The sequence below is a fragment of the Varroa destructor genome, unplaced genomic scaffold (genome assembly GCF_002443255.2).
Source record: "Varroa destructor unplaced genomic scaffold, Vdes_3.0 BEIS01000001.1, whole genome shotgun sequence".
Lineage (NCBI taxonomy): Eukaryota > Metazoa > Arthropoda > Arachnida > Mesostigmata > Varroidae > Varroa > Varroa destructor.
This window is the reverse complement of record NW_019211454.1, coordinates 68067141-68094562: the sequence shown is the minus strand read 5'-3', so window position 1 is coordinate 68094562 and position 27422 is coordinate 68067141. Positions and strand designations below refer to the sequence as shown.

Here is a 27422-nt window from a genome sequence, read left to right as displayed (position 1 = left end):
ATATAAAAAAACATTCAGATTAGTTATTTCAAAATTTCGCTAAGCCCACATCAAATCTAAGTTGTTTTAGCTGCAAGGCTCATTAGAGACTTTTGAAGTGATTCGTAGGATTTCGTGTTCAGTCTTAATCGATGCTTAGCGTCAACCGTTCATAAAATGCTGCGGACAGAATGTAGTTGCTCCTTGAAATGGCGAAATGCAACAGGGAAGGTTCTGTTTTTTTATGCCCCAACGGCATCTCTACACGCCCGTACCTGTTATGCGTCGGAAATTCAATGAGATTCTATTTTAGCTTTACAGTTACAATGTAACACAGCTTGAAGCTTCGATTAATTGTACTTCATGCGACGACACATACGAGTAAGGGTGATACACGGCTTACATATGTAAAACGCAAGCATTATTTTTTATTGAAATCATGATCTAGAAACAGCCACTTCTGCTCAAACAATGCTCGTTGTAGACTTACAAGTAAATCTGTTCGCTTCACCAAGGCGATGCTCGCTATAGTGAAGATACAAATAGATATATCCATCTAATACATGTATATGCAATAAAAACATTGTGACATGAGATCGCTATTATGGGGCAGCTGACAGAGGCTTTCTAATTCTATTTCCTTTTGATGTGTTTGATCAAGATCATTTTTGGTAATAGGCCTACTGCAATAGTGCATAGAGACTTCAGTTGAAATCCGTTTAGAATACACACGTTCAAGATGTATGGCCGTTCGTATACGGCGTCTTTTATGAACATTTTCGATTTAAAAATGTGTAGATAGAGACTATTCTTACTTTTGACCAGACTCGCAAACATGGCAGATGCTTTCTTGATATTTTTCATAGGTTGCTTAAGATATAGATTGCATATTACCCACTATTAAATTCGCTTTTTTTGTATTCAAAATAAAAACAGACATCCGTCGTAAGTTAGTTCGATATATAGATTATAGACTCTAAACAAATGTTACATTTAATTGATCTATTTTTTTTTTGCCAGTCTCTTGTGGGGCATTGCATACTGAAGTTTTTCTCAAGATTACGTTTCGTCTCAACTAAGGTGTCTTTTGAGATGACTAGTTGCGTATTGTATAATTTACTCAAGTACGCAGTTCGGGCAGTATTTCACAATGCAACAATAGTAATTCGATTAATATGATATTTCAACATATGCATGTTTGCCATCTCAGTTCGCCCCATTAATTAATCAATTGCAAGTCTGTTGGTTACACAATAGCGATGCGCCGAGAGTTAGCTAATGGCCAATTCGACATTTGCAATAACTGTTTCGCTTGAAATAAAATCTCGATTATATATCTCGGTATTGTTTAGATACTGCAGCGTTTTCAGCTTGTCGTTCCCCAAGTTTTTGCAGGAGAGATGCAACCATTTCTCTATCTTTCATCGTCATCCATCCGAAGAGAAACAAGAATACCCTAGGCATGTCACGATAAGGCAATAATTTTTAAGGACAGAAAGCCGTTTCGTGTATATTCTTAACCCTTATCATACCAAACCCTGGATAGCATTCGATTTTATCCTAGTCTTCTAGTTTCTGCTTGCTAGGTTTCAAAAAGGTCCAGAAATGCCTTGTTAAGCGACCGCAGAATCAATTTTTTTCCAAAAGGCGTCATTGCAAATTGGATCTTGTTCGCAGATTTGTGTGATCTGTAATTGATGACCTTTAAAAGATGGCAGTTCTACTACTAGTGCAAATGTTTCTCTATGCGAGCACGTTATCAAAATGGCTTGTTATCATCGAATTTAAGATTATTTAACCTTCTAATAGAAGCAAAACTCCAGTGGATACTCGCCCAACGTGGTTTTCGTCAAATTTGAATGTGCAATGCCTTCAGTAACGTTAGGTAACCTCTTGTACGTTGTTGTAGATTGTACGTTATGTGATCGAAGCATTGACGGAAATTCTGAGTCTCGCGTCTAACGTCTTCGAGTGTTAGTGCTATATAGAGTCTATCACCTCAGTTGGCATATTTCTACATACGCTTATCTTTGAGTTTAGCTACTCATTAAGTTTCATTTTTTTAGAAACCTAAGAAACAGCAATTCCCACGGTCGCACCAAAATGTATTGCCTTCAAAAAGGCCATTGAAGGTTGATATTCAAGGGAATACAGCTGGCCGATTTCTCGCTATAAACATTTATTATATATAATTGCTTCTATTTATATAATAATTAATTCTATCTTAAGAATTAATTTAAGCACTTACCTGCTAGGTTGAACGTATGTAACATATTCAGGTTATAGTATGCCCCTTTGTGAATCGTTTTAATTGTGTTATTGTTAAATTTAATATAACAAAAAAATTATGAACTTTGCTTTAGACGTATTTGTTAATATCATTGTAACTTTGTTGAAACCCAAGTCTTAGTTATGTCGAGCTTAGTTACGTTGTCGTTCATCTGTTGAATATCGTTAGCTAGTAGTATGATCTCCTCTAGTTCAGAGTTAGCGGCAAAACCGGATACCTTGGGTCAATTACTCTATTCTAGAACCGATATGAATCCATCGTTCATTCTAATTCATCTAATTCAGACATGCCATTAAAAACTGCCAAGAAAGTGACTATGAGCTCAATTAAGGCAAGATCGGTAATGACAAATTGTTGAACGAGTCTGGAGGTACCTTAGGTGTAGGCAATTTATAAAGATTCGAAGGTCTTAGTTATTTTCTAGCCGTACGAAAAACGAAAGATACGTGAATTGGGTTAAAGTCGAGCATGAGTTTCTCTAGGAATGTAGAGATGTTTGCGATGAGGTTAGTGTTTAAGCCAAATAAGCTACGATTCTAAAGACTTTAATGAAAAGGGCAGATACTTTAAATAAATAAATGTTCCTTAACAAGAGATTCCTAACTGATTTTAAATTTTCAAAAAAAATCTTCACAAATTTTAAAAAAGGCAAAATCCTTCACACCATTCCCGATTCTCCGGAATCTGCCGCTCCCCTGAAGGCCTCTCCTTGCAAGATCCCATCTGTTACCAGTGGTTTGTTAGATATAAGGTTAATGGTGACCCTCTTACGTCCCCGTGTAACAACCGGATCGAATATAGTGCCTGTGGTTTATTTAAGGAAGTGCATCTAGGCAATAACTAGATATGCTTTACCTAATTGAAACCGCAGTAAGAGTACTGAAAGGAAGGCAGAAAGGACGAAGACATCAGGTAGTTAGTGTTACAGAAGTGCTACGTTTTATTATACACATACACATATGATTGCTAACAATCATCAAGAATTGTTTCTATTGGTAAAATGTCTACAATCGGATTTCTTCCATTTAGAAGGCGATATTATTACATTTGGTCGGAATTTACCTGGCCTTGGAGTTGAGGTAATAATACCACGCTTTGAAGCCGCAGTTTTTTCATAGAAGAACGAAAAAATTAACTTTCGATTGATGTCCTGTCTGTCGGTAACAAAATATGTTAGATACGTTTCCTTTGTGACAATTACTTTCAAAGTGGACGTGAGATCAACCACGGTAATTGCCGTCTGGCTGGGGCTAAAATTATAAGAGGTATATCGTTTTCATTACGCTTCGCTTTTTGGTAACTCTTAATATTGCCCCTTTTAGCTGTTAGTCACTTAGTGGCCTCATTTCAGTGACAAATGTTTTCCACGTTTTTAAGCCTTGTTTCACAAATACATTGTTTACACTTGAATTGTTTTTATCGTTGCATACATGTCCTGGTGAATAGTTTGGTCAGTTAGATCGACCGGAGATCGTACTCTTCATGACTTCGGCTATACGATAATGGAGAATATTCTGTTCCGAACATTTGAGAATCATGAAGGAAACTCTGTCATTGACGTCTTCGCCATAGATACGTCGTACAGCCTACATTTCTCGACGGTTTTCGACTTCATTTGCTCTCAACGGAGATGGAGGATGTGGGGATTTGGACTAACATCTTATTGCTTCTCTTCAGATGCTCTTAGATAACGCTTTCCAGTAAATTTGACTCGAAAACACGAAAAAGTCAGCGTAAAGATTATGAGGAACGACTGCTTAAAAGTAACATGTTTGCGACCTCATCGGTGGCTGCGACGACACGTTTTAGCATCATATCCAATCGAAATAAGTTCTTCATGTACTTAAAAGGCGCTAGACAGTCAAAATAAGATTAATTCGCAATCCGATGTTTTAAGCTGTCATTTGGTACCAGGTAGCGCTCAGATCACGCAAACCCTTTAGTTAAGATTTGAAGCCATCGCATATAATGGTTTGTATCCACGGACCAAGGCGAAACGAAGCTTCCGGCTTCGATCAGTTCTCAACAAGTACTTACATAAAGCAAAGCTCCTTTTCAACAGCATCCGGTATAGCCTTTTTCGTCTTTCTGTGCAAGCTCATACCAAGTCAGCCGAATGCGTCCTGTAGCTGACGAAATATCTCTAAAACCTTTACCTCACCTCCTTACCAGCCGCCTCTCGTAGTATTTCGAACTTGTTGACATGGTCCTTGACAATGCCGCTGGAGTGTTTCAAAACGTCCAAAAACTGTTGAGGGACATTAACCAGATAAACGAAGTTACTTCGGATGACGCAGTTGCTGAGCTCGACGCTTTTCGGCAAACCACATGGATGGATCAATACAATAAGCTAGGTTCATCAAATTAACAATATGGTCCACGTAGTCCTATAGTTGGACAGAGTATGCGCTATGACCAGGTACCACGATTTAGGGATTGCACCTCTCAACAATGCGAACGTGTTTACATTCGTCAATATTATATCAACGCGTTCGGGCACTCGCAATGATCCAAATGTTCATATTTTAGTATGTGCAAGTTACTATCTTCATCGCAAAGTTACGTTGTAACCAATACCTACCCGCGGCGAATGTATTGATGGTTTCATGAATGCAACACGTTTGTATTTCCTTTTAATTAATACATTATAAATAACATTAAATAATAATAATAACAGCCTAATTATAGTACATACCTTCTTTTCCAACGTCTTTTTTTCTACTTTTTTAGCGTAAGTCTCTATGTAGTACTAGCTCAGATTGACTAGTTTACAAGAGCCGTCCAATGAGTTCGATTTTTTATGGCCTTTCTTTTTAAAAAACTAGCCAAGTTTTTGCTGAAGCTGCGTCATCATTTTAAACAGACTGAGTTATCATGATTGCTGTTAGCATATGCGGCGGATACACTAATTTTAATAATATAAATCATACCTGCACAAGCCATATTTTAGTAGCTTGTACACGGACTCCAATGAACTATGTGGAACATATCCATATAATAGTACCATTTATGATAACTTACCCACTTGAAATGTTCTAATATATCAACGAGCAGGATGGTATCCCGCAGTTGTCGACAGTAAGGTATGTCATATGGAGAACACTGAGCTCCCGGAGCAGTGCAGAGACATTCGTTGTCGCTATTATGCATTTAACCTGAAATTCAAGCTATAAGTGCGGGTAAATTGTCGTAAGCATTACCTGGTCTTATCAAAGATTTAATAATATTGAGAGTATAAAATGGTTATTTACATGTTCCTATTGAGGGGCAATAAGAACTTGATGGCATGAATCGTTCCTAAATTATAAAATAAAGCGTCAGCCAGATACCAAATGGTGAAAAAGTAAGTTTGTTGCAAGTTTCGCACTGAGACATGTATCAGTCCACGTTATAACCTCATGAACCCTATATTAGTAAAAAAAGTACACATGTTTGCAGTAGAAAAAAAATGCTAATCGAACAGAAAGGCCAAATCTAAGCTAGGACCTGAGAACTCAGTTTTACATCCAATATTGTCAGTAGGTATTTCATCAGAGAAGACGAAAGAGGTACGACAGTTTGGAATATTTGCGTTAGACGACGTTAAACCCAAAATAATGAAGTCCTTGACTCATTAAGGTTATGCTTTGAAGCTAAAGCTCTTATTGTGAAGAAGGCAATATTTGCCAGAAAAATCTAGGAAATTTTGATATGAAATTATTTGATTAAAAAAAAAACTAGTAGTTAAATTATAGCGCTGGACGGTATCTTTCATATTAAATATATTCTTATTACGCCAAAAGGAATGATCATGAGTTATTACTCTGCTGCAATATTTAAAGAAAAATGTATAAAATATGTAAGAGAATCGTTAAAGCAGCATGTGACTACAAAACAAGCATCGCTTTATGAGGTGGGGTTAAAACTTGGCTTCAAAGTATTTTTAGTTAATGTAGGACGGATGGCCAAATTTGTCGCTCTTGTTAACCTTATCATAGCAGGACGGGTGAATCCCTGGTGGTCCTAGCTTTCGTTTAGTCTGGGACTACTTGCTTTAAATCGCAACTATCAAGTGTGCCGTGGGCATAGGAGATAAATCAATCGCATCTGAGGGCACAATGTTCTGAAAAACGATCTTCGGTTGACCTATGATATTCAACGAGGTTTTCAGCCCCGCGTTGTGTCAGCACCTTCGAACTGCGCGTCCGAGAACTTTCATTCAGACTCCACTTGCGCGGTAGTGCTAATAAACCATCAAAAAGCAAGCTGTTGCTTATCTCCAATAATAGGGGTGCCCACGCTAACGAGGAGCACGCTTCACTAGTCAGTAGCGCAAACGCTTCGGCGACCAACGAACTATTGGTATTATCAAACTTTCACAAAAGCCATTTAAGCGCCTTTCAAGCTATTCGCAAATCAAAGGCATGATATTACATTGAAAAAATCCGACCTCAAGCTGGGGAGCCCGTTACGAGACTTGCCCGAACTACATGCCACAACCAGGGGAGGCCGCTTTAAACACCCGTAAGACAAACCATTAACAATTGCCTAAAAAACGAATGAGAATTCTATTGAACACAAGCTCCCAGAATCGCAAGTTGCAAAGGTGCCTAGTCAAGTGGCGCCCGACGTGCAAGCGAGTTGGTCTAAGAGGCAAGTAGCAGTTACTCAGAAGAACCCAGTTAAACTACGTTGTTCACGACGCCTTGGACCGTTCGTCTGATTTATGCCGAAATATGAATGACTGGGACTGACAACTCTTAATCATCAGCGATGCGATACGACAGCAGAGCTAAGCGTTAAAAGAGGGTGATCGCGGGATGAGGGCATGCTGCCTAGTAGCGTTAGCCGAATAAAACAGACATGTTAGATTATATCGCGCATTTTCAAAGAAACGACCCGTATTCTTCTAGAATAACTGGATACATCAGCGTAAAACATGTTCTTTAAGCTTTGTTCGCGGAACTTGTGTTTCGCGAAGAAGAGAGTCACCTTGGAAAGAAATCCTTTACGATTTTCTAAACTCAATTTTGAGATTCCACCGCATACATAAGCCTTCTGGACTTCGAGATAACGTCAAAGAAGGTATATTGGGCAAAGTTATTGTCCGCCTTACACCCTCAGAGATTGCTTATTGAAACGTCGCTGAGTGCCAGTTTCACCCAAACCTAAAAAATATTTAGTAAATGTTTGCAGGTTATACGACACAAGCGTGACTGGCTGAGTGTGTGCCAACTCTGTGATACTTAGTCGATTTAAAAAATGCAACTGGTAAAGTGTAGAACTAATATCAATTGTGGCTGGCTCTAAATTAATAGTAAAAGCAAATGAAGTTCCTTTTTAGAAGCCAGTTTCGCGGCAATAAGTTGAACATTTTGCAGTAGTAATTGTTCATATTAAACGTATTGCCAATAGCGCGGCAAAAAATTCCTCTTTTATGGATGACAGTCCAATCCGCCAGTTAAAGTTTTCCCAAACATAATACTAAACAATAGCAAAAAGGACACTATGGCTGCAGGTGTCTAGGGGCAAGATGCAAAGTGAGAAGGTACGCAGTCAAACGGCAAACACATTCGCTGGTCCAAGATCAGCCACATTGTATCTGCTCCCTTAGTGGGCTCATTAATTGATGCAGGCAACGATTTTTGTCCAGGGAAAATAATAAGACGACGGTTATCATAGAAAGACAAAGTAATACTGATTACGGTAGAAGAGGAAGATTACAATGGTCGTAGTAATAGTCCTTATTCGTTTCTGTTTGCTAGGTTATAAAATCACCTATTAATCTGAAACCGCCTCTAGCTCTATATACGCACCCAACAGCAGCGAAATGTTAAGACTAAGTTGGCTTCTTATATAAATTTTTTTTATCAGTCTTGAACAAATTACAGTAGTTAACTTTCTATTGAATTCGACTCTTTTAAAATTTAAGGTTTCTTTTCATCTGGAGTTTGTGTTTCAGCAGAAAGGTAATCCGTTAGGAAGATATCTTGTTTGCACCTCCAGTAAGTACCAGCTACAGCTTCTAAACTACTTATACGTGATGAATTAAGAAATAGAAGGATCGCGACAATGGCTTCGGTTTTATAAGGAGGAATAACAAAACATTCGTTTAATTCGGGTCTTTGACGTCATGTCAAATTCGTAGGCAATTTTTCTTCGAGTTTTCTTCATCTTGCTGCATCGCCAAATTAGAATAACTGTATAACTGGTGCTACATCTCAATATTTGACTGGTTTTTGTTCGTTAATCCTAATTAATTCCTCATTATCTCTGCCGGCCCAGAATCGACCACGCCTTTTGAAAGCTAGGAGCCATTCGCAGTTCCGTTTCCACCTGCAACATTCTACACAGTATGTTCACGCCTCCTTTCCTTTAAAGCATCAATATATTACAGGCATCCCTTTCTCTACCGCTTTTGTTTTCGTAGTAAACACCACTTAAACACGAAAAATGTCATAACTATAGCGGGCTAAATTATCGGATCAGGTACTGTCAACAAACCTTTCCTGCTACAACTATGATAAGGCGAGCCAAGCGACAAATTCAGCTAAATATCATAAATACTGAAACCAAGTATAGGCGAAAGCCCGAATTGCGGAATGCAACAGTGGGCTACATGACATAGACAAAAAGACTCCAAAAGCTTGCAATTATAAATTAAAAATTATAGATTATAAATATAGAAAGATAAAGACAAAGAAGCACAGTGAGGGTTTCCTCTCCATGTTAGCGAAGTGGGGCGGAAAAAAGGGGCTAAAAATTCTTTGCAGTGGTCGAGGCAAAGTGAAGAGCGACAAGACCGGCAAACAGGAAACCCGGAAGACACTAGCTTGAAATGGTTTGTAGTTTCAGTAAACGGTTCACAATCATCAAAAAAAAAAAAGCGGAATGTTGAAGTCACAAATAAAGACGATTCCTCCTAGCTCCCTATAATATATATGTAGGGAGGATATGGCGCCCAAATTGAGAATGTTTCTTACCCTTTGCTTCTAAGGCTATACCTGAATACAAACCAATACCTTAACAATTTTTAAATACGCTAAAGGTGTCATGTTTAATATAGTCACCCTTCATGGTATCAATTTAGAACCTAAACTATTTGTTTTCAGAGTACTTTTCTTTTATTGAACAGATGTAACCTTTTAATAGTAACTATTAATTAGACAATATTGGTACGTATAATTTTTTTTAAATTCATTGAAATAAGTCCCGTCCAAATCCGCTACATACGAAAATTCCAGTGGAATAAAATTTTAGGCTAATATCAGGCCAAAACGCCCCAACAATGCAAAAGCTAAGCACAGTCGAAAAGGCGCAAAAAGATTGTTAAAAGTCTTTAAAGGACTAACCGTTATAACTTATTTGGACGTCCCAACTGGCAGTTGGTGTACCGCTCTCCCAGATGGCTGATAATTTCTGTGTCTAAAATTCAGGTGTATCAGAGACATCTTTTCGAGTCCTTTTTACAAATTTTCAAACTTCGAAATGTAAAATCTGTTCATAATCTTCGAGTTTGCTTCACAGAAATTCTCCTTGAATCTCCTTTTATAAGCCGTATGAAAACCGTCAACATTGCACGAAAGCAATCTTGGTAGGAGTTTGTCCAGTGTAAAAATGATGCATAACAGCTTACCTTCGTTTGGTGACGTATCGTTTTCCACCATAGTCTGCTTTTGTTTTGCTTAAAAAATAACAAGTTACCGTTAAAACATTGTTTATAGAGACTTTTAATCATTGTCAAACAGAAATCGGCCGAACGGCCTTTTGTTTCCGTTGACTGAACACCGAGGTGACTAACAGCCAAGGTATCCACATTTACCTCCAGCCCAGTACAAATAAGCTATGCAATGAAACATGTAGCCCATATAATTGCTTACAGAGTATATTATTTTTAAACAACTGTGATAAGAAGTTTCTTGTAAATGCTTCTGGCTATCTCCAAAATCATCTCGTTGCAGTTTGGCAAGACTTTATTTCCTTAACAATGGGCAACAGGGATCTTGCTGGCAGCGCCCCATCTCGCGAACGATTACCACAATAAAAAAAATTTATACTTTAATTTGATGGCCTTTTTTCACTTCTCGTGGTCAAATAGAAATATTTTTATTTAGGCGCATATATATATATATATATATATATATATATATATATATATATATATATATATATATATTATTCCACAAAAATGATTTAGTCTAGTACAAATAGTTATTCCATCGTCGATCTGCATCATGACAACTAGATATATAATACTTCAGCTTACTGACACACAAACGTTTTCCATATGTGAGCATTTTTTTCATTACTCAATTACATGGTATACGATGGTTGAAAACTTGACAATTACATCGTTTTTAACTTATTACGCCTTGTTTTAATACCTTGTGCCACTTGTCGAGGTGGAATTTTTAAACACAAATGTACTCAACTTCCTCAAACAACATAGTTAACCTGACCTGTATGTAGATATTTGATCAATATCAAACGCTGCAAATATAGGACCGCTATTTCCTTACTCCACTACGACTACACTTCACTACACCTTACGTACTGCTAGGTCGTTTCGTTCGGTTCCAATCGAAAAAATATAAAAATTGCTCCCTCGATGTTTTATTTGCTAAGAAAATTTCTGTCACGTTGAACGTAGAAGTATTTTGGTTTACTAACATCCGATAATATTCGCCTGTCTTATCCGGTGTCACTCTTCTCGTACAAGATTAATTTTTTGAGGTAACAGACGATCTGGCCTAAACTTGTTTTCTTCAGTCAGTGAATAAATAGGCATTTAATAGATGGAAAGGACACAATATAGTCAGTTACATAGACAAGGAATAGCTGGTTATATCCGAAAGGATTCTTATTAAATGTTGGGGAGTTTACGTCTGGCATTACCGACAGACGTCATTTTAGACAACAATGTGTCTGTGTACTGCCAGTTTCAAACATGAATTGTTTCATCTGAACTTTTAGTGAATTTTATAGATAAACACAGAAACTGAATAATGCCTATTGGATTTCCGTGATTGCAGTTCCGTATTATCGGTTCATGTTGGTGTTATGCTGCTTTGGTGCCTATGCGGGTCAAGTAGCTCGTTGATCGCAACTCAACTCGTCGGTTACAAGCTCGACAATTTCACTACGGATTTTTTCCCCATGGAGTTATGTTCAAAGCCTTGAGGCAGCTCTTCAAGTCAAAACAAACCAGCTTTGCTTAGAGACATTTAACTGTTCATGAATTTAGATTATATCGGTTCCTCCTATTGCGTGAAGCTGTATCCCAAGGGCCGGTAATGTTTGTTTGAATTTGTTAGAAACGCGTCGTTTTCAGCTCCTTCTCGGATTTATGATAAACTGGCAGTAAGTGGTCTCATTACTGGTATTAATGTTCGTTAAACAATATTAGCATCTACTACAAGCGATCAATCTTCTCTCTGCCTGCCGTTTCGTTCTTCAAATATAATGAAATAACATGCATCCCTATATTTTCCGAAACCGTCCTTCGGTTACTATGGCATGACGTCCGCCTTTTATGTATCAGCTGAATATTCTAACATAGCGTCTCAATATGCTAGCTTCTGCGAATGCAAGGCTACATCTATTCTCATTTAATCTGTACAATCATTTAAAGCATAACAGTAAACAAAGGCAATCGATACTGGATAAAAAAAACTGTGAGATCAGGTAGCGTCATAATGCAAAATTGCCAAGACTCTATACATTAGAAGGTTACTTGGTTTGCTTTGTTGTTAATTGCAGATGATTGCACTAAACATTATTTAGCAGTATAGTAAATAAAGAAACATTGTGTAAAATGTACTAATCTAAGTTTTAACTTAAATCAACTCTGGGGATCGGTCCACACGATCAACCCACGTTGACCACCTAATCTTCCACTACTTAATTAGCTTACATAACCAACACGCACCCATCATCCAGGACCTAGAATATACGACCACATGACCCTTGAATAATAAATACCGGTCACAGTTCGATATATCTTTACTGTCGGTGTGTATATTTCCCCAAATGTGGACCTACTTAATAATGAGAGATAGCTATATCACTTACACACAATTATCGATTTCGAAGGTCGAAAAAGCGGAGCTTTTTAATACTTATGCCGTCTCCTGAAAAAATGGCCGAAGAAGTTTAAAAAGAAAAACTCTTGAGGACTGAGTAGTGACGAATTATATAGGTCGTAAATGTTTAATCGGGAAATGTATGTCCAGCCATTCAGCAAGGATCAGGAATAATGCCGAGAACATGTCAGATAATTTCTCAAGGACATACACAACCGGAGTTTCTAGGCCATGCTAGCCTCAGTACAAAAATAAGCTGGTACAAATTACGAAGCAAACTAGAATACTACTGACCGACTCGGCAGTCGACGGATTAGTGATAATGCCCAATAGACGGGCAAAAAAATGTCGACAGGTAAGTAGTGCTCAAAGGAAGTCGTCAAACAAATATTGGCAAAAACCATTACTAGACCGTAAATGCAGGAAGTGCTTAGAAGAGGACAAAAGGTCTACCAAAAAAACTCCTATTGCGTTATTTGAATCGAGCGAGCCTGAGAACGCTCAGAAAGGAATTATGGCCACTAATAGCATAGAGCAAATATAACCGTTGGAAATACCTTCTCAATGAGGTAATTAATGCCGTGCGTGTCATCACATTGTCTGTAAATATGGGACAGTACATTTAACATACAAGTGGACAAGGTAGATACGCATATTCTTAAATTAAAATTACACTTTGCCGCTGAACTAACTGCAAACTTGTTACTAGTAAGCAGAGAAAGTCTTCTGCTTCAGTCTCGTTCACATACCTGGTGACGACATCCTCGGCGGGTAGACGTTTAGCACGGGCATATGTACTAGTAATCCCGACCTAAATAACGTCCTGTATATAACGTGCACATAACCATCGCTGTTTTTATATTCACGTTTCTTTTTATTTTAAATTAAAGAAGAAGCTTAGCCCACTTCTTTTTATGGATCATTATCTTTAAATCATAAAACAATCAGCACTCGGTGCTCCCGTAAAGGGTGCTCGGTGCAAACGGAACGACTTTTGATAGTGGCTGATTACTAATTTGGGGATTCGGTTGTTACGACTTTAGCTCAAAGACTTTTGTACGTACTAGGTTTCATATTGATCATCTCGATCCCTTCTCAAGCAACACAGCTTCGATGTGGAACCAATGATCGCCTATACTTCCTCTACTGCTATTTAATTGCTTAACTTAAATTTCATCGCACGTGTTCCACTAGAAAGTGGTCATACATTTCCTGCTCAGAATTTCTGTTGTCTTTTTAGATGTGGAATTTTCATTGCTTGCAGTTTAGAGCAAGAATACATCCCTGAAGAGGACGTGTTCCATCTGAAAACCCAGCATTTCATCAGATATGTTCGCATATGACAAAAACAGCTGGTATTTTTGTCTCACTAAACTCAGCAGTCGAGAAACCTTTTGCACCAATTTGGGGAATTCAACTGCCTAGTCCCGCATTGATTTTTTGCATATAGGAAGATGATGAAAAGTGTTTGATTCTTGATTATCGCCGGGACTTGCGCAGTCCTGCGGAATTGACTTGACTGGCCGCTAGAACTTTACATGGCTTTAGCTCTACAGGCTTTGCCTCTTACTCCGTGATCTCACGTGGCAGCTGCTCGCAGCAGATTCTCTATTTATGAGGATAAACGTTTTTTTGAAAAGACAATTCGCGGTGTCCTGAGGCCCGGCTGATTATGAATCTGTGCCACTGAAAAAAAACTGTGAATATGTTTTTACTTGTAAAAAATTGTCCTCAGAGCTTTTAAACGATATTTTCGATTGCACGTGAAGCTTTGTATGCATTTTTTGTGCGTCCGCTGTGTCATAGATTGTGATTTCTAAACTGTAAGCAGTATCAAGGTTAGGTTGAGCTGTACGAAAGTAAACTTTGAACAGCGCAAAGGCTGATACGTGAAGTCGTCGCAGGATAAGGCGACGAAGAGTAACGCCGCGGACAGTCCTGTTTCAAGGCAAATTAACCACACTAATGCCTGTATGCGTCTTAAAACAAGGGTTCTCCGTTCTTGCCGTGGTTCTTGAGCATATCATTTCGGTTTCTTTTGTGCCGTCATTTTCGGAAAGTGCATGACTGTAGGGACATCTCGTGCAGAATTAAGATATGTGAAGGTGTACAGTTGTCTGACCTCAACATAGTCTTGAGTTTATCAAAAAAGAACGCTTTTCATATTTGCCCTTTGCATGCTGAAGCTCGTTTAAAAGCCATGCCTTCAGATCGCCGCATAAAATGCTGATAACACCATATCAAAAAAAAAAACGGATCATCTAACTGTTCGCTGCATTTTGGTAGCGACGCAAATGGTACGTTTACGTTTAGTGCTTTTATATGCTCGTGTACAGCTGAGTTTGCTTTGAGCGTGATCCAAGCATGCATAATTCTCACATATTGGCCAACAAACTGTAAATGTACCATCTTGTGGTACGCTAAACGCACGACGCGAACGGGCATAGGTTAAGACAAGCTCATCTGAAGTGTCTGTAGTTGTAGCTTCTGCTTAGCCTTGAGCTGTATCTTAAAACTTGTGCCTAAAATTGATGCGCCCATAACTTTAACAAGCTAGAGTATCTGAAGAAGGAACACTACTCAAAAAGTTGCAAGGTACCTAACGGTATTTGCTACTCCTATTATAGTGGTCGTCTGTGAAAACGAACAGATGCAAGTTATTTAGAGAATAATTATGAAGAGAAATTTTTAAATTTTTATTATTTTAGTAGCTTGAAAGTAAGACTGTGAGAAACATATAAGAGAGTGCTACACTGAGATAGAAAAAGATGGATACTAAGTGAATCATAAATATAAGAAAACAGGATTGTGACATAAAAGCAAAGAGGATGCACCAATTTGCAATCTATTTATGTTTTATAATCAATTTATTTATGTTTAATATTTACAGTATTATGTACAAGACGAGGATAGATATTCTCAGTAATAATAATAAACTAACGGCTGATAATTATTCACAGGGTAATGTTACATGGTTTATCAATGACTGTACTGCTCTCTAGCCAAGGTTGGACCGCTTCAGAATCTCAATGAGTCCCTCTTCACGATGTGTCAGATTCATTGTCGTGGCCACTCGATCTGAAGTGCCAATAAGGTCTTCTACCTCGAGTGGCCACCGTCAAAACAGCTTAGAATCAAGATACAAATGTGAAAGAGAGTGAGAGATCCACCATTTTCTGTAACTTCGTAGAACGTCTGTGGTAGCTTAATCACTTAGCCATCTTTTAGGACGGGTCCCTTTTTACGTAGCAGACCTTATAAGGTCAGAACATGCGCCCGTACAGGAAGGAATATGGTTTGTAAGACTCCATTCTATTTAAGTTAATACATAATATTATAGATAATGTTTGAAATCAATAGAACGCAATTGATTTAAAACGTAGAGCATATATACAAAATAGCTAGTAATTGCAGCTAAACGTAATTGCTGTTATGTATCTCCGTGAAGAGCATCGTCTTCGAAATTGGCTTAATTACAAAATGGAAGTTGATTTTTTTAAATCCATCTATTAATTCAAGGTTTTCCAGGTGAAGCATTTTACCGTGCTGCCGACTATGTTTATTTCCTCTAACAAAATCATTTTGGCATTTAAGTTATTGATAATATACTTTAACGGATGTTCTCCTTGATCGATGCCGAATTTTGCGGACATGTTTAGTCTATATATAAATATATATATATATATATATATATTGAAGGACACTGATATTTGAAGACGTTTGCGTATCTAGTCCATAACGATCACTATTGCGCTTTCTTAAATGTATCAACCGAAACGGGCTTTCTGTACGCGTTTCGTTTTATGTTTACACTTTTGCCCCTCTCGGGTCTCTGACTCACTATTGCAATTATACGGTGCTATCTGCCATTTCGATTCGCAAGCAAAACTGTTTTGCTTAAGAAACAGCACCCAATATTTTATGAGACAACTATGTTTATCATAGTGCTTACGAACAGATATACCGCACTACAGATTATCCCATGCTAGAGTGGAAACACAAAAGAACCACGCATTTGATGTCTCTAGCGTACGAGATGCTCGTAGAAGATTTCTACAGCGGGCAGTTCGGATGATTTCACTGTGCCTCAGATTTAAATGTCGTGTGTCTTACACGGGCCGACTTTACAGGACTTGGTTTGAAATGGGAAGGTGTCAAGTCTGGACTGTTTTTTGGAGGCGATGCGTCTGTGATGGGCTGGAGTTGGTGTGCCTCCTTCTTACGCGCCGATCTTGGAGCTGGTTTAGGTTGAGCTATCACACCAGCAGGGTCAGGGTCAGCACATATCAAGTGGATATCTTCAGTACTTACTGGCTCGTATCCACGATTCACGTGGCCCATCTGAAGCATTATTTAAAACAGACGTATTACTACCAAAACGAGTAGGAGACAGTGGAAAAAACATGCTGCTTTCAAAGCACCTGTACAAGCTAGCCTGTATAGTTAAGCAGTATGTGTCAAATGTACATGAAACAATGATTTTAAATGTTCATGTTCAAGGTACATACCTTTGCTGTGGATGTGTCATGAGCGAGAGATTCGCTCATGCTTCCGTAAGTGGAATCGTCTGGGCTGCTTTGTTTTGCAGCTTTGTTACTTTGTGCATTTTCAATTGCGTCCTCTACCCGGACGACTGTTTCCAAATTTGGCACCTGATGTTTGCTGGTCAGTACACTCATTGGTAACACCTAAGGGGCAAGCATTTACGTCATGACACTGGCTTCCGACGGCCAAGTCTCTAGGGCACACAAGCTGCTAAGAGACCAAGCCGTCGCTACAATAGCTTAAATCCATTGGCGATTAGTCCTGATGTAAAAGATACTTTGAAAATATATCCTTTGTATATATAGCAATTATTGTAGGAATAAAGAAAACCTATAACCTTCCCCTTGAACAAGTGCATTCTACTTGATATGCAGCCCACATCGTATGTTTATAGAATGCCTTTAAAATCAATTTTACATTAAAATTCATGACGCCATTAGGTTCGCTAGCGGTCACTCTGTTACGGGAACCTGGTTTGCCACACTCCTTAGCCGAATAATAGATTCAGCGCAAGCACTCAACTACATTTTTCCTACAAACTATTTCACTTTAAGAGTTGTCATCATGATTAATTCTAGGACACCAACGACGATTAAACATCTACTTTCATATAAGCGGAGAGGAGAACTTTAATAGATATTAACTATTTCAAGAAGAACAGATACCTGCCATACCTTGTGTAGTTCCGAAGGTTTGATCTTATTCTTCAGAGGTCCACCTATATTTCCTTTGTGCGGCATAGCGTATTTGAGTTTTTCCCAAAACCATTTTTCACCCCATTCGAGGTACGTCTTCGTTCCTAATAAAAAGCGCAGGTCAGAGTCAAGATTTTCCTTCGGTGGTATCTCGCCTTTGATGATAACTATTAGCCGGTTGATACGGTCTTCCATCATTTGAACATATGCGGTACGAAACTCAACTTCAAACCATAATGATTCGAGGAAATCTTGCGATAAAACAAGAATTGTGCGTCGCGAATTCTGAACAGAGTTGACAATATTCCATGATATATTATAGCCAGGCAGCCAGTCTCTCTCGTGAATGCAGAGCTTAAAAAGATTTTCTGAGCTTTCGTCACCCTGAGGTTTTTCCAATTCTTGCAAGAGCGCCATTACGATATCTCTGTCATTCGAAGAGTACGATATGAACGCGTCAAACTTTTTGTCCTCGTCGAGATCGCTCTCACTGAACAAGCAGACGAATACATTGTAAAAATTTATATACACATATGCAATAATCAGCTGCCGATTATTGTAATACAGTGCGATAATCAGTAGCGTGACAATAAAAATAATCGAGAGAGCAATTACAGATGCTAGATAAGCAGACACGTCCGGCGGGCAAAAGATATCATCGGGAATGTCATTCAACAGGGACACATCCGTGCCGTTTACGGTGTACGCGTTTTTGCAGGTGATCGATCGATAATCAGGTATATTGAGAATGTTCGAAAGTAAGAAACGCTTGAATTCGAGGGCAGAACAATCGCAGGTCCATGGATTATGCGACAGTGCCATCCGGTATGACGTATTAGAGGTAATCGGCCTGAGCACTTCTAACCGATTGCCGGTTAATGATAAAAGCTGCAAATTTGGCGGCGTATTAATGAAGAGCTCGTCAATATTATCGATATTGTTACCGTCCAACATAATTTCTTTGAGGTGCGTATATTGCGCCAGTTCGGTCGGGTACCGTTTAAGTACGTTTCCTTCAAAATCGAGATGAGTTACATTTAGGGGTAGCTTAGGTATGCTAGCTAGTCCAAGTTCGCGGCAACGGACGTGCGTCGAGGCATCGTGTGCTCTAAGAAAGCATTCACATCCAGGTGGACAATCGTTGATTTTGCACGAGAGTAGATCTAATTTAACCGACAACAATGTTTCGTCTCGATCTGAACACTGATAATTCTCCACGTGCTCGAACTCCGCCACTTCGGGTTTCATTTCCTTTCGAAGATAGCGCAGGAAGTTATAAATATGGCAGTCGCATTTAAACGGATTCCCTTCAAGATCGAAACGATGCGTACCCACAGCAGAATTATATACTGATTCTTGTTTAGGATAACTTCTTGCCAAATCAACAGTCACATATTCAAGCCGATTGCGTCGCACAAATACTTTTGTATCTAAACTTGCAAACAGTGGCACTTCCAAGTACCGTATCGCATTATCATCGAGATCAAGAATGGACAATTTCGGTAGAGTGTGATATTGAATCCAGGGAAAGGCAGTTAGCTCGTTTTTGGAAAGGTACACTTCGCGTATAGGTGACCCTGTGCTGAATGTTGGGGTCGTTCCCCCAAACGTTTGCAGTTGGTTTTCCCGAATATCAAGCTTTTCCAGCTTTTTCAAATGATACAGCGCGTTCTTTTCTATTTTGCTTATACGGTTTCGACTTATATCAAGTGTCTGTAAGCTAATCAGGTTCTCGAAAGCCTTAGATGAGATCTCTGTTAGGTGATTTCGGTTTAGGTTGAGTTCTTTAAGAGCATACAGCATTTCAAACTCGTTTCTAAGAGTCCGAATACGATTTCCCCCAAAAAATATTTTCTCGAGTTTAGCATTTTCCAAGAAGAAGCCCTCAGGGAACTCCGATAGGGCATTACCGGAAAAGTCAATTATTCTTATGACTGGTGCATTGGCAAAGAGCTTAGCAGGAACCGAAGAAAGATTACATGACCGGACGTATGTGGCATTCAGTTGGAACATTCGGTCGAAAAGTCCATCAGGAAGCGAACCAATTGACATTGCTTCGCTGAAATGAAGCGTCTCGAGGCTAGGCGTACCTGCGAAAAGTTTGGGCGGGACCGACTTGAGATTAGACCACGAGTCCATTTTAAGGTATGTCAATGAGGAAAGGCCCTCGAAAAGGTTCTCCGGAACTTCGCTTGCCTGGACTGCGTTTAGCTCGAGCGTTGTTAAATATCGGAGGCTAGCAAAAGGTTTTGATTCAAATCGAGCGATGGGATTTTTCGCTAGATACAAGGTAGTTAGTGCTTCCAGCCCTGCGAACATGCTTGAGGTAACAGTTGTAATAAGATTCATAGAGATATCCAGTGTCTTAAGCTTTTTCAAGAGATTTACAGACAGCGGCATGCTCTCAAGGGCATTTGCTTTCAATGACAATGCCGTAAGCGATGCGAAATCCTTGAAAAAATCGTCGCTTAGACTTGTGATTCCGGGCGCATCGCGGTTCGCTGACCAAATGATGTGAAGCTCAACAATCGAAGTTGCAATTCCATCAAAGGCTGACGGAGCTGGGGGTCCTCCGGGCGTTCGTGGCCGATCAAGTTCCAACTTTGTAATATTTCTCATGTTCCCCTCTGCAAAGCAAAAATATCACGTTGTAACACTGTGCTACCATTTACAGTTATTTAAGAGAGGGTGATTTCATATACCGTCTTTATTTTCCTTATAGACTACTTTGTTCATTTATAAATCAAGCGCTTTTTCTCAGTGTTTAAGAATCGTATAAAATAATTAAGCGAAAAATTATATTTTGCTCTCTCTACGAACCGAAAATGTTAACAAACTTTAGCCTTCCTGTAGGCAGGTTGCAGTGAATGTATTTGATGCTAGTGACGTCCTTGATGTTAAGGTACTTAAATAATCCACGTACATTTGGTGCCGGCTGTGCAATGAATTTCTCTGCGTTGCAATCAATCTGTGATTAAAATATGAAAATAATAGCAGGGAAAATATCAGACACATGGACGATGTGAAATATGCTTGCTTGAGCCAAATTGTTTGTCTAGAAAAGCCATTAATATCGTTAATACGATCAATTACTATTCAAACTAAGGCTGATATATTACTTCAAAAAAATCTATGATATAGGTGATGTCGTACTGTGACGTGGGAGCCGTAGGGTCTCTTCGCATATTCAATTTCTAGAGCAGACTGCGTCTCTTCTAGGCCTGTTTTTCGTAGGAACTCGTCAATGGGAAATGAATTAGCGTCACGGCGGAACCTCTGAAATGGTGCGTGTCATAGCATAAACGTGTCACAATTCATGCTCAATTTTTTCACCCAAGAAACCGAAATGTCTAATAGCTTAAGGGGTCTAAATTAACATAGCAATGTCGTTATTTGTAAACATCCTCTTCGTATAATTTGCGCATGCTCTTGGTCGTCTTAAACCAAAAAATACCTGGCTTGCCGTCTAAGTTTTCCCTATGAACCCTTCGAATCACTACCATATAGAAGTTATATTATTTAACCCAAATGTCAGTTCGTTTGTTTCAATACCCAATCACCCTCACCTGATACCAATAGGTGCCCTCTAACAGCGGGCTATCATCGAATCTACATCCTAAAAGCAACTTTTTTGTCAAGAGTAACTATAGAAAATCGAATCCGCATTTATTTCACGGAGTACTTATTTACCTCTTAGACACTCACCGGCTTCGGTGTCGTTGAGTGTTGGACCAAAGTTGTGGCAGAAATCCGTAACTCACGAGCAATCGTTGACGTGGTGAGTTTGCTCGGCCCAGACATAGCCGTAGGCTGGGGTGTCGTATTTGCCCCTACTACTGTTGGAGCACGAAGGCCAGATGCCTTAGCATCGCTATCTGTAGTAGCAGCAGTAACAGCTGAAGAAATCGGATTCATAATACTAACAGTGGCAATAGATTCCGGCAACCCAGTGGGCGAGACAGTAGAATTTTCTGCAGAAACCATTACCCTGCCGGGTTTGTCTTGATTTGGTTTAAATGTGCTATTTGGGTTATGCGTAGTAAAAGAAGGCGAAGTGATAGGAGCTATTGTGGTAGATATAGTTGTTAGAGGATTGGATGCAATGATTTCTTTGACAATTTCTGTTTTATTAAGTGTGTACATAGTCGATATAGAAGTTGTCATAATCAAAGCTAACATTGAGTCTTCCGTATTTAAGAAAATAGCTTTAGGAGAAGTTGCCTGTGGTTGAGAGGATTTCAACGTAACAGGGTAAGATGATTCAGATTGTGCGGGGGTGGTAATGAACGAAGGAGTTGTGGATTCAATGCTGTTGGTGACATCTGTGCTGAACGTGAGGATTTGGGCTGTGCCTGCTGTAAAAGTACACGAATCGGTGCAAGAATATCGAGGCAATCAGAATTTAACAGCTCGCAAAATTGTAACCAGAGGCATGGCACGTTTGAAACTGTCGACTTAGATAGAAATTATAAAAATGATGTTTCTTGAAGCCATGGTCGTATGTTTATTATGCAATAAACCACAATACTGCACATATATTAAAATAAAGATCTTCTAATTAAATAACTGAGAAAAATCGTTCTTTTTTTTTTATATATCCTGTTCAGACTACGAGGTGCAAACGACTCACTTCTTATGCCGTCATCTTGATCTTTGTTTTCCTCAGCCGCATTACCAGTGATTTCATGGGCGCTTGTTGTATCATCGATTTTGCTTTCCGTTAAGGCTTTATTGGTCTGCGGAGTTACTTTGGTCAGATCCGTTGGTATGGTCGTTTCAACTATCAGGAATTCAGTCCCTGGAAAGGAGGCCGTTGATATTTCAGGTGGCGTGAACGCTGAGCCTTCTGGTGTACTTGCAGCTAAATTAATTAACGTCGTTGAAGGTAGACTAATGTTAATCGAGGGGTCCTTCGTTGTAGCAAATCTGTCGACTGCTATCGTAGTCCCTTGCGGGATTGGAGTCGTCGTGTCGATGGACTCGGATGTTGCAGTGGATGTGGAATTGACTTTGACGGCTTTGCTCGTGCGGCTTGTATCCATGGCAGGGGATGTCACAGCAGAAGTCACTAAAACGTCAACTGCAGGCGGCATCAGAGTCGTTGTCGTCCACAGAGGCGTCAGGTTAGGTTTTGCAGAGGTTGTTTCGGGGGGATCCGGCGGCTCCATTGGAAGTTCTCCGTCTCTAAAGCAGATCCACCTCCAGCCACTTTCGGAATCGCTAAAAATTGATCAAGCCCATAAAATAGAACATTGAAGCATAAGCGAGTTCTCATATACAGATCAAATATTATTCGAACGACACCCTTTTCATGTATAAGTATGGTCGTGAATGAGTACTAAGGCACATAGCACATATATGTTCACATTTATCTATCATTTTTGCAGCGAGGTTCGGCTTGGCTCAGATATTGCACTCTGGGCACGTAAATAAGACCTACAGATATAGCCTAAGCTGATAAGGTTTGCACAATACGTCTGCGGGAGAACCAGAAGCGCATCTATTAATGTTACTTAATTTTTCTGGCTACTATAGTTTACGAAATTTCGATACTTTCGGCATTGTGAATTAACTACATGACCTCTGCCTCAACTTGATTCGACAACTTCACCCATGGTTACTAAAAGCATAACAGCAATTTATACCGTACTATATCTACTAGTTTCGCCTACTGTTTGTAAACCCTTTTACTTAAAAATATCATTTATCAAGTTACAATTTCAACATTATTGACGTAAAACAATAATGATGATATTATGATTCCTCTAAGGTCAATTAAAAACAATAAAAAAAAAATTACATTTTTCGAATAAATCGAATTTAGAGAAAAACGTGTGAGATAATTTTCTGCTTCAAATGAGGAGAATAACGTCGTAAGTCTACACTCGTAGATGCGCCATGGTCTCGCTCGCACAATACGATCCTACATTTCTCGTCACAAAACGCATGTTCACTCTGTAAGTATCTACTACGTACTTACAGGGGCTCTTTGCAGCATTTGAATCCAGGAAAATAGACCAGATTGGACTCTAGGCAGTGTTGGGCAAGTGTTTCATGCAGCAACCAGCTCAACACGGATGATAGTAAAAGCGTCACGAAAACCCAGCGTCGTATAGCCGTACCCGTTAGACATCCGCGTTGAGGTAACCGAGCGTGGCGACTAGATGATGACGTTACTTCGAGATCGCACCACAATGATTTACAGGACAACCTGAAACCCAAACAATACAGAGTAAAAGAAAAGCTTCTAATTGTCTTAGTCACCGGTAAAATACCCCTCAGCACCGAAGCGGCGTTGTATAATATTCTGCTAAAGTTCCTCCTATCGAGCCTTCCTAAATATATGTAGACGAATAATCATTTCCACACGCACTTATCCGATCAAAGCGATATTAAAATTGGAGTTTAAGATCAAGATTGCTTTGCTAAAAGATGAGAGGATTAATGCAGGGCAAGTCTATTGAAGTGGAAGTCATGGAGTATTGACGGTTCACTTTCAGGATCAATACTGTGTGATAAGTTTCAGGATGGCTTTCAAAGATGTCCTTTTACAGCTAAAGCCATCTATCTTCCATCAAACGCACCTGAGAGCTGTTGGAGCATATGCAATCTAACGCAACGCTTGATTAATCCGAGGCTATTACCAATCAGGTAAAAATGCGGATAAATGTCGGTAGTACAATAGCGCATCTCGACTAAGCTGGGGCTTGACCACCGCTTCGCGTCAGCAGGAATTCCAATTGATCGATCAGGAATATGTTGTATTGATATCTACCAGTCAAGCCATCATCGACAAACTACAGAAATCATTACTCGATAAGCAGATCGTGTAGCTTTAGAACCAGTGTCCATCGCATAGCGGCTACAGATTATGAGGCATTGACGGCCATGCGTGCACACAAGTTTTGTATAGTAGCCGGACACATCAGTTCTTACAACAGGATTGTTAGCCACTATCATAGCGAAGTGACCAAGTTTTGATTCTTGTGCAAACAAATCCATATAGATTGAAAAAAAAAAAGACTTTATGGCAACTGCTGGTAGCAAACGAACGTCTCCTGCGGTTTCTAATGGATGCGTGTGTTCAACAATCTTATGTCATCACAGTGGGTAGCCATTTAACTGAATTCATAAGAAATGCACCATCTCAACAACTCAAATTGGAACGGATGAATATTTTTACCAAACACCGCTTCCATATAAACCCAGTAGTGATCGACGTGCTTACGACGTTTTGTTAAGAAATAAAACAAGAAAGTCTAACGGGAGTTCATTTTGTCTACCCTGGTACCATCAACGACACCAAAGATTCACTAAGACATGTTTATCACTTTACTTTGCTTTCTATTAAGAACATATTTTTTTCCCGCAGGAACGTCGTGAAAGATTATATGTGACATGACAAATACTCAATTGTAGTAGCGTATGGCTCAATGTTATAGAGGCTGAGAGTTTCGAAAAAGGTAGGACAAACCGGCTCTGGATCAGGGTGACGCTGAACAAAATTCATTTTTGTGATACGAGAAATGAAATAGATTAGTTGGTAATAGATTAATTAATTGGGCGGCCACTGTAATCAAACACTTAATGTAGTTAAAATAGTGATACCTCTACAATAGTTCTACTTGCCCACAAAAAAGCTTCTCGGGATCACCCCCTACACACATTACCCGAGTTCTCTTTAATGTCATGGTAAAAACTGTTGACTGAAGCAGCACTAAGTATGATCCGATATACGTCGATACAGTGATTAAGCTTTACGTGTGAAACCGCTTTGAGGCATCCTTAGGCCAAGGCAAGCGTACCTAACGTTCCCACTCGTAGGTTCCCGCCTCTTGCTTTCTCCATTCTATGAATACTTGCTACAGTTATGAGTGTATCGCTCGTGAGGTTACACAGAGAACGAAAAAATGCTTTCTAATCACTTTCTACAAAGGACACAGCACAACGTATTCATTGAAGGATTCCCTTCGCTAAAAGGGTACGTATCTGTTGTTTAGCAACTTAGGGAGAACTGGCAGGCTCTGACGTAAACGTAGACAAGCTAAAAATATCCGCTTTTTTTCCTTCACTTGCTAAACCGGTCCTGAATATGAAGTAAACCTCAGTCTGTTGATCACCTTCTTTTTGAATAACGACGCTGTTAACCACTACCGCAGTACTTCAGATAACGAAAACGTTATGTTTAGATGTAAATACGTTTACAGTATGTACGTTCTGGTCGCAGCATAGATGCTGGTCGAGTCGTACTTCTTTGCCCCTTCTGAAATATCCGCAGCCAATGCGAAATTGCAAAAATTACATATTAAGTGTTTACTGAAGTGTGCTATAAAACTTGTATTTTTTTTTTCACTTCAAAACAAGTTTTGAAAACCTCACTACTTACGTAGCTTGATTTCTTACAATGCGAACTGTTCGAAGTAGAAATTTCAAATTTAGACTCCGCTTCGCATTCTCCTCAAGAATTGGCTAAAATTTCATAACACGATCATAATTATCGTCATCGTGCATACTGCGACATGGTAATCGGCGGAATTTTTTAGCTGACAATTGGCTAGTGGTTTCAATCACGAAGTATAATTTTGTAGGCACTTTTTAAGTTGCAAGTTGTTTGCAAGATATTGCAGTTCCGTAGCAGAAACTTTCATCAATCACGAATAATAGTATGATTCGCGTTTTTCAATTTCTATTCCCGATATCGTATCGTCTGACTTGAACGTTGCCGAAACCCCTACTTCTTTAACAGATAACCTTTGAACATATATAGGCACTTCGTGAAACTTTCTTCAAACTTGGAAAAAGAATTTTCAAACATTCGAATGCAATAGTTGATTGCTACAAAATTTAGCCTATAATAACAATAGTAAGTGTGAAGCTAATAGACATATCTGTATGTAGATCTAAATTTATCCTGCCGCCTGTCGCTGTATTGCCGTTACAATGCGATGGTAATTTAATCTTCGTTTTTCAGTTTCGATCGGTTTGTGTCCCAAATAATTCGGTTCTCAGTTGCCTATTGGGATTGCGCTGTGTGGTGCATGAACGCACTTTATTCGCCCGTGTATCGATGTATGTATCGCGATGGAAACGTGCGTGGGCGGCTGGCTGGGTGGGTACGCAAGCGTCGGGTGCAAGCCATGCAACTTTAGCGGGGCCAAATGAGGTTAGCGGCCCGGATGTACAGATATATTGTAAGAGATCCGTTACACAGTTCTAGCAACGTCGCCATCATCGAGCAGCGGCGCGTCCGCGTAAGGCCCCAGCCGTCCTGTTCGATTCAACACGACATTGTCGTTTGGTGACGTAACGCGGTCGACAACTACGACTGCGACCACGCCAGTACGACTAGCACAATCGTTACCGCGAAGACCTTATGATAAAGCGACAAGAAGAAGAAGCCGCGTAAAAGATGACGACGACGACAAAGCAAAAGACAACACGCAAAGAAACTTAACCGTTACGCGTACCCGTCCTTCCCTCTGCTTGTGTGTCAATTGACAACGAGTCCTTTATCCTATGTCAGTTCAATGTGACACTACACTACAAATGGCGGAGTGGTTAAAGCCCTACGGATTTAAGCCCACGACACAAGCTGCAGCAGAAACAGCCCAACTACTTTTACTGCCATCGTTACCAGTTACACCCATTACACGCCCAGATAGACAAGACCGATTGTAAGTTGTGGAAGTGGTCTTTTCTATGTTGGGGTAATGTTGTCCTCGAACGTAAGGAATAGCCTGCAGCCACAAAAGGACGAACTGCAGCTGAATAGACTGACCAGTTGTTTCCCTACTTTGTATGCTCCAGTTCAGTGGAGCGTTTGGTTTGGTGGGGTCTGCATAAACGGCAGTG

General features: G+C 39.5%; 1 protein-coding gene and 1 long non-coding RNA gene across 5 annotated transcripts in view; both read right to left on the bottom strand.

The window, feature by feature from the left end:
• Positions 1-3184: 3184 nt before the first annotated feature.
• Positions 3185-7175, bottom strand: LOC111252477 (uncharacterized). Its single transcript, XR_002674235.2, has 3 exons — positions 6237-7175; positions 5291-5436; positions 3185-4517 (listed from the first exon to the last, which is right to left on the bottom strand). It is a non-coding gene; the product is annotated as an uncharacterized LOC111252477 (long non-coding RNA).
• A 7992-nt stretch (positions 7176-15167) lies between these two features.
• The window catches only part of LOC111251947 (uncharacterized), a 39625-nt gene continuing 27370 nt past the window's right edge, over positions 15168-27422 (bottom strand). For 2 of the 4 annotated variants that reach the window (XM_022809140.2, XM_086977603.1), the window contains 8 exons: positions 23551-23781; positions 22201-22790; positions 21276-21925; positions 20724-20846; positions 20391-20538; positions 17550-20197; positions 16839-17018; positions 15168-16671 (listed from right to left, as the gene is read on the bottom strand). In XM_022809140.2, the coding sequence (XP_022664875.1) occupies positions 16408-16671; positions 16839-17018; positions 17550-20197; positions 20391-20538; positions 20724-20846; positions 21276-21925; positions 22201-22790; positions 23551-23781 (4834 nt within the window). In that variant the 3' untranslated portion in view covers positions 15168-16407. The remainder of the gene's footprint in view (positions 16672-16838; positions 17019-17549; positions 20198-20390; positions 20539-20723; positions 20847-21275; positions 21926-22200; positions 22791-23550; positions 23782-27422) is intronic. The other 2 variants (XM_022809161.2, XM_086977604.1) reach the window with 2 other exon arrangements.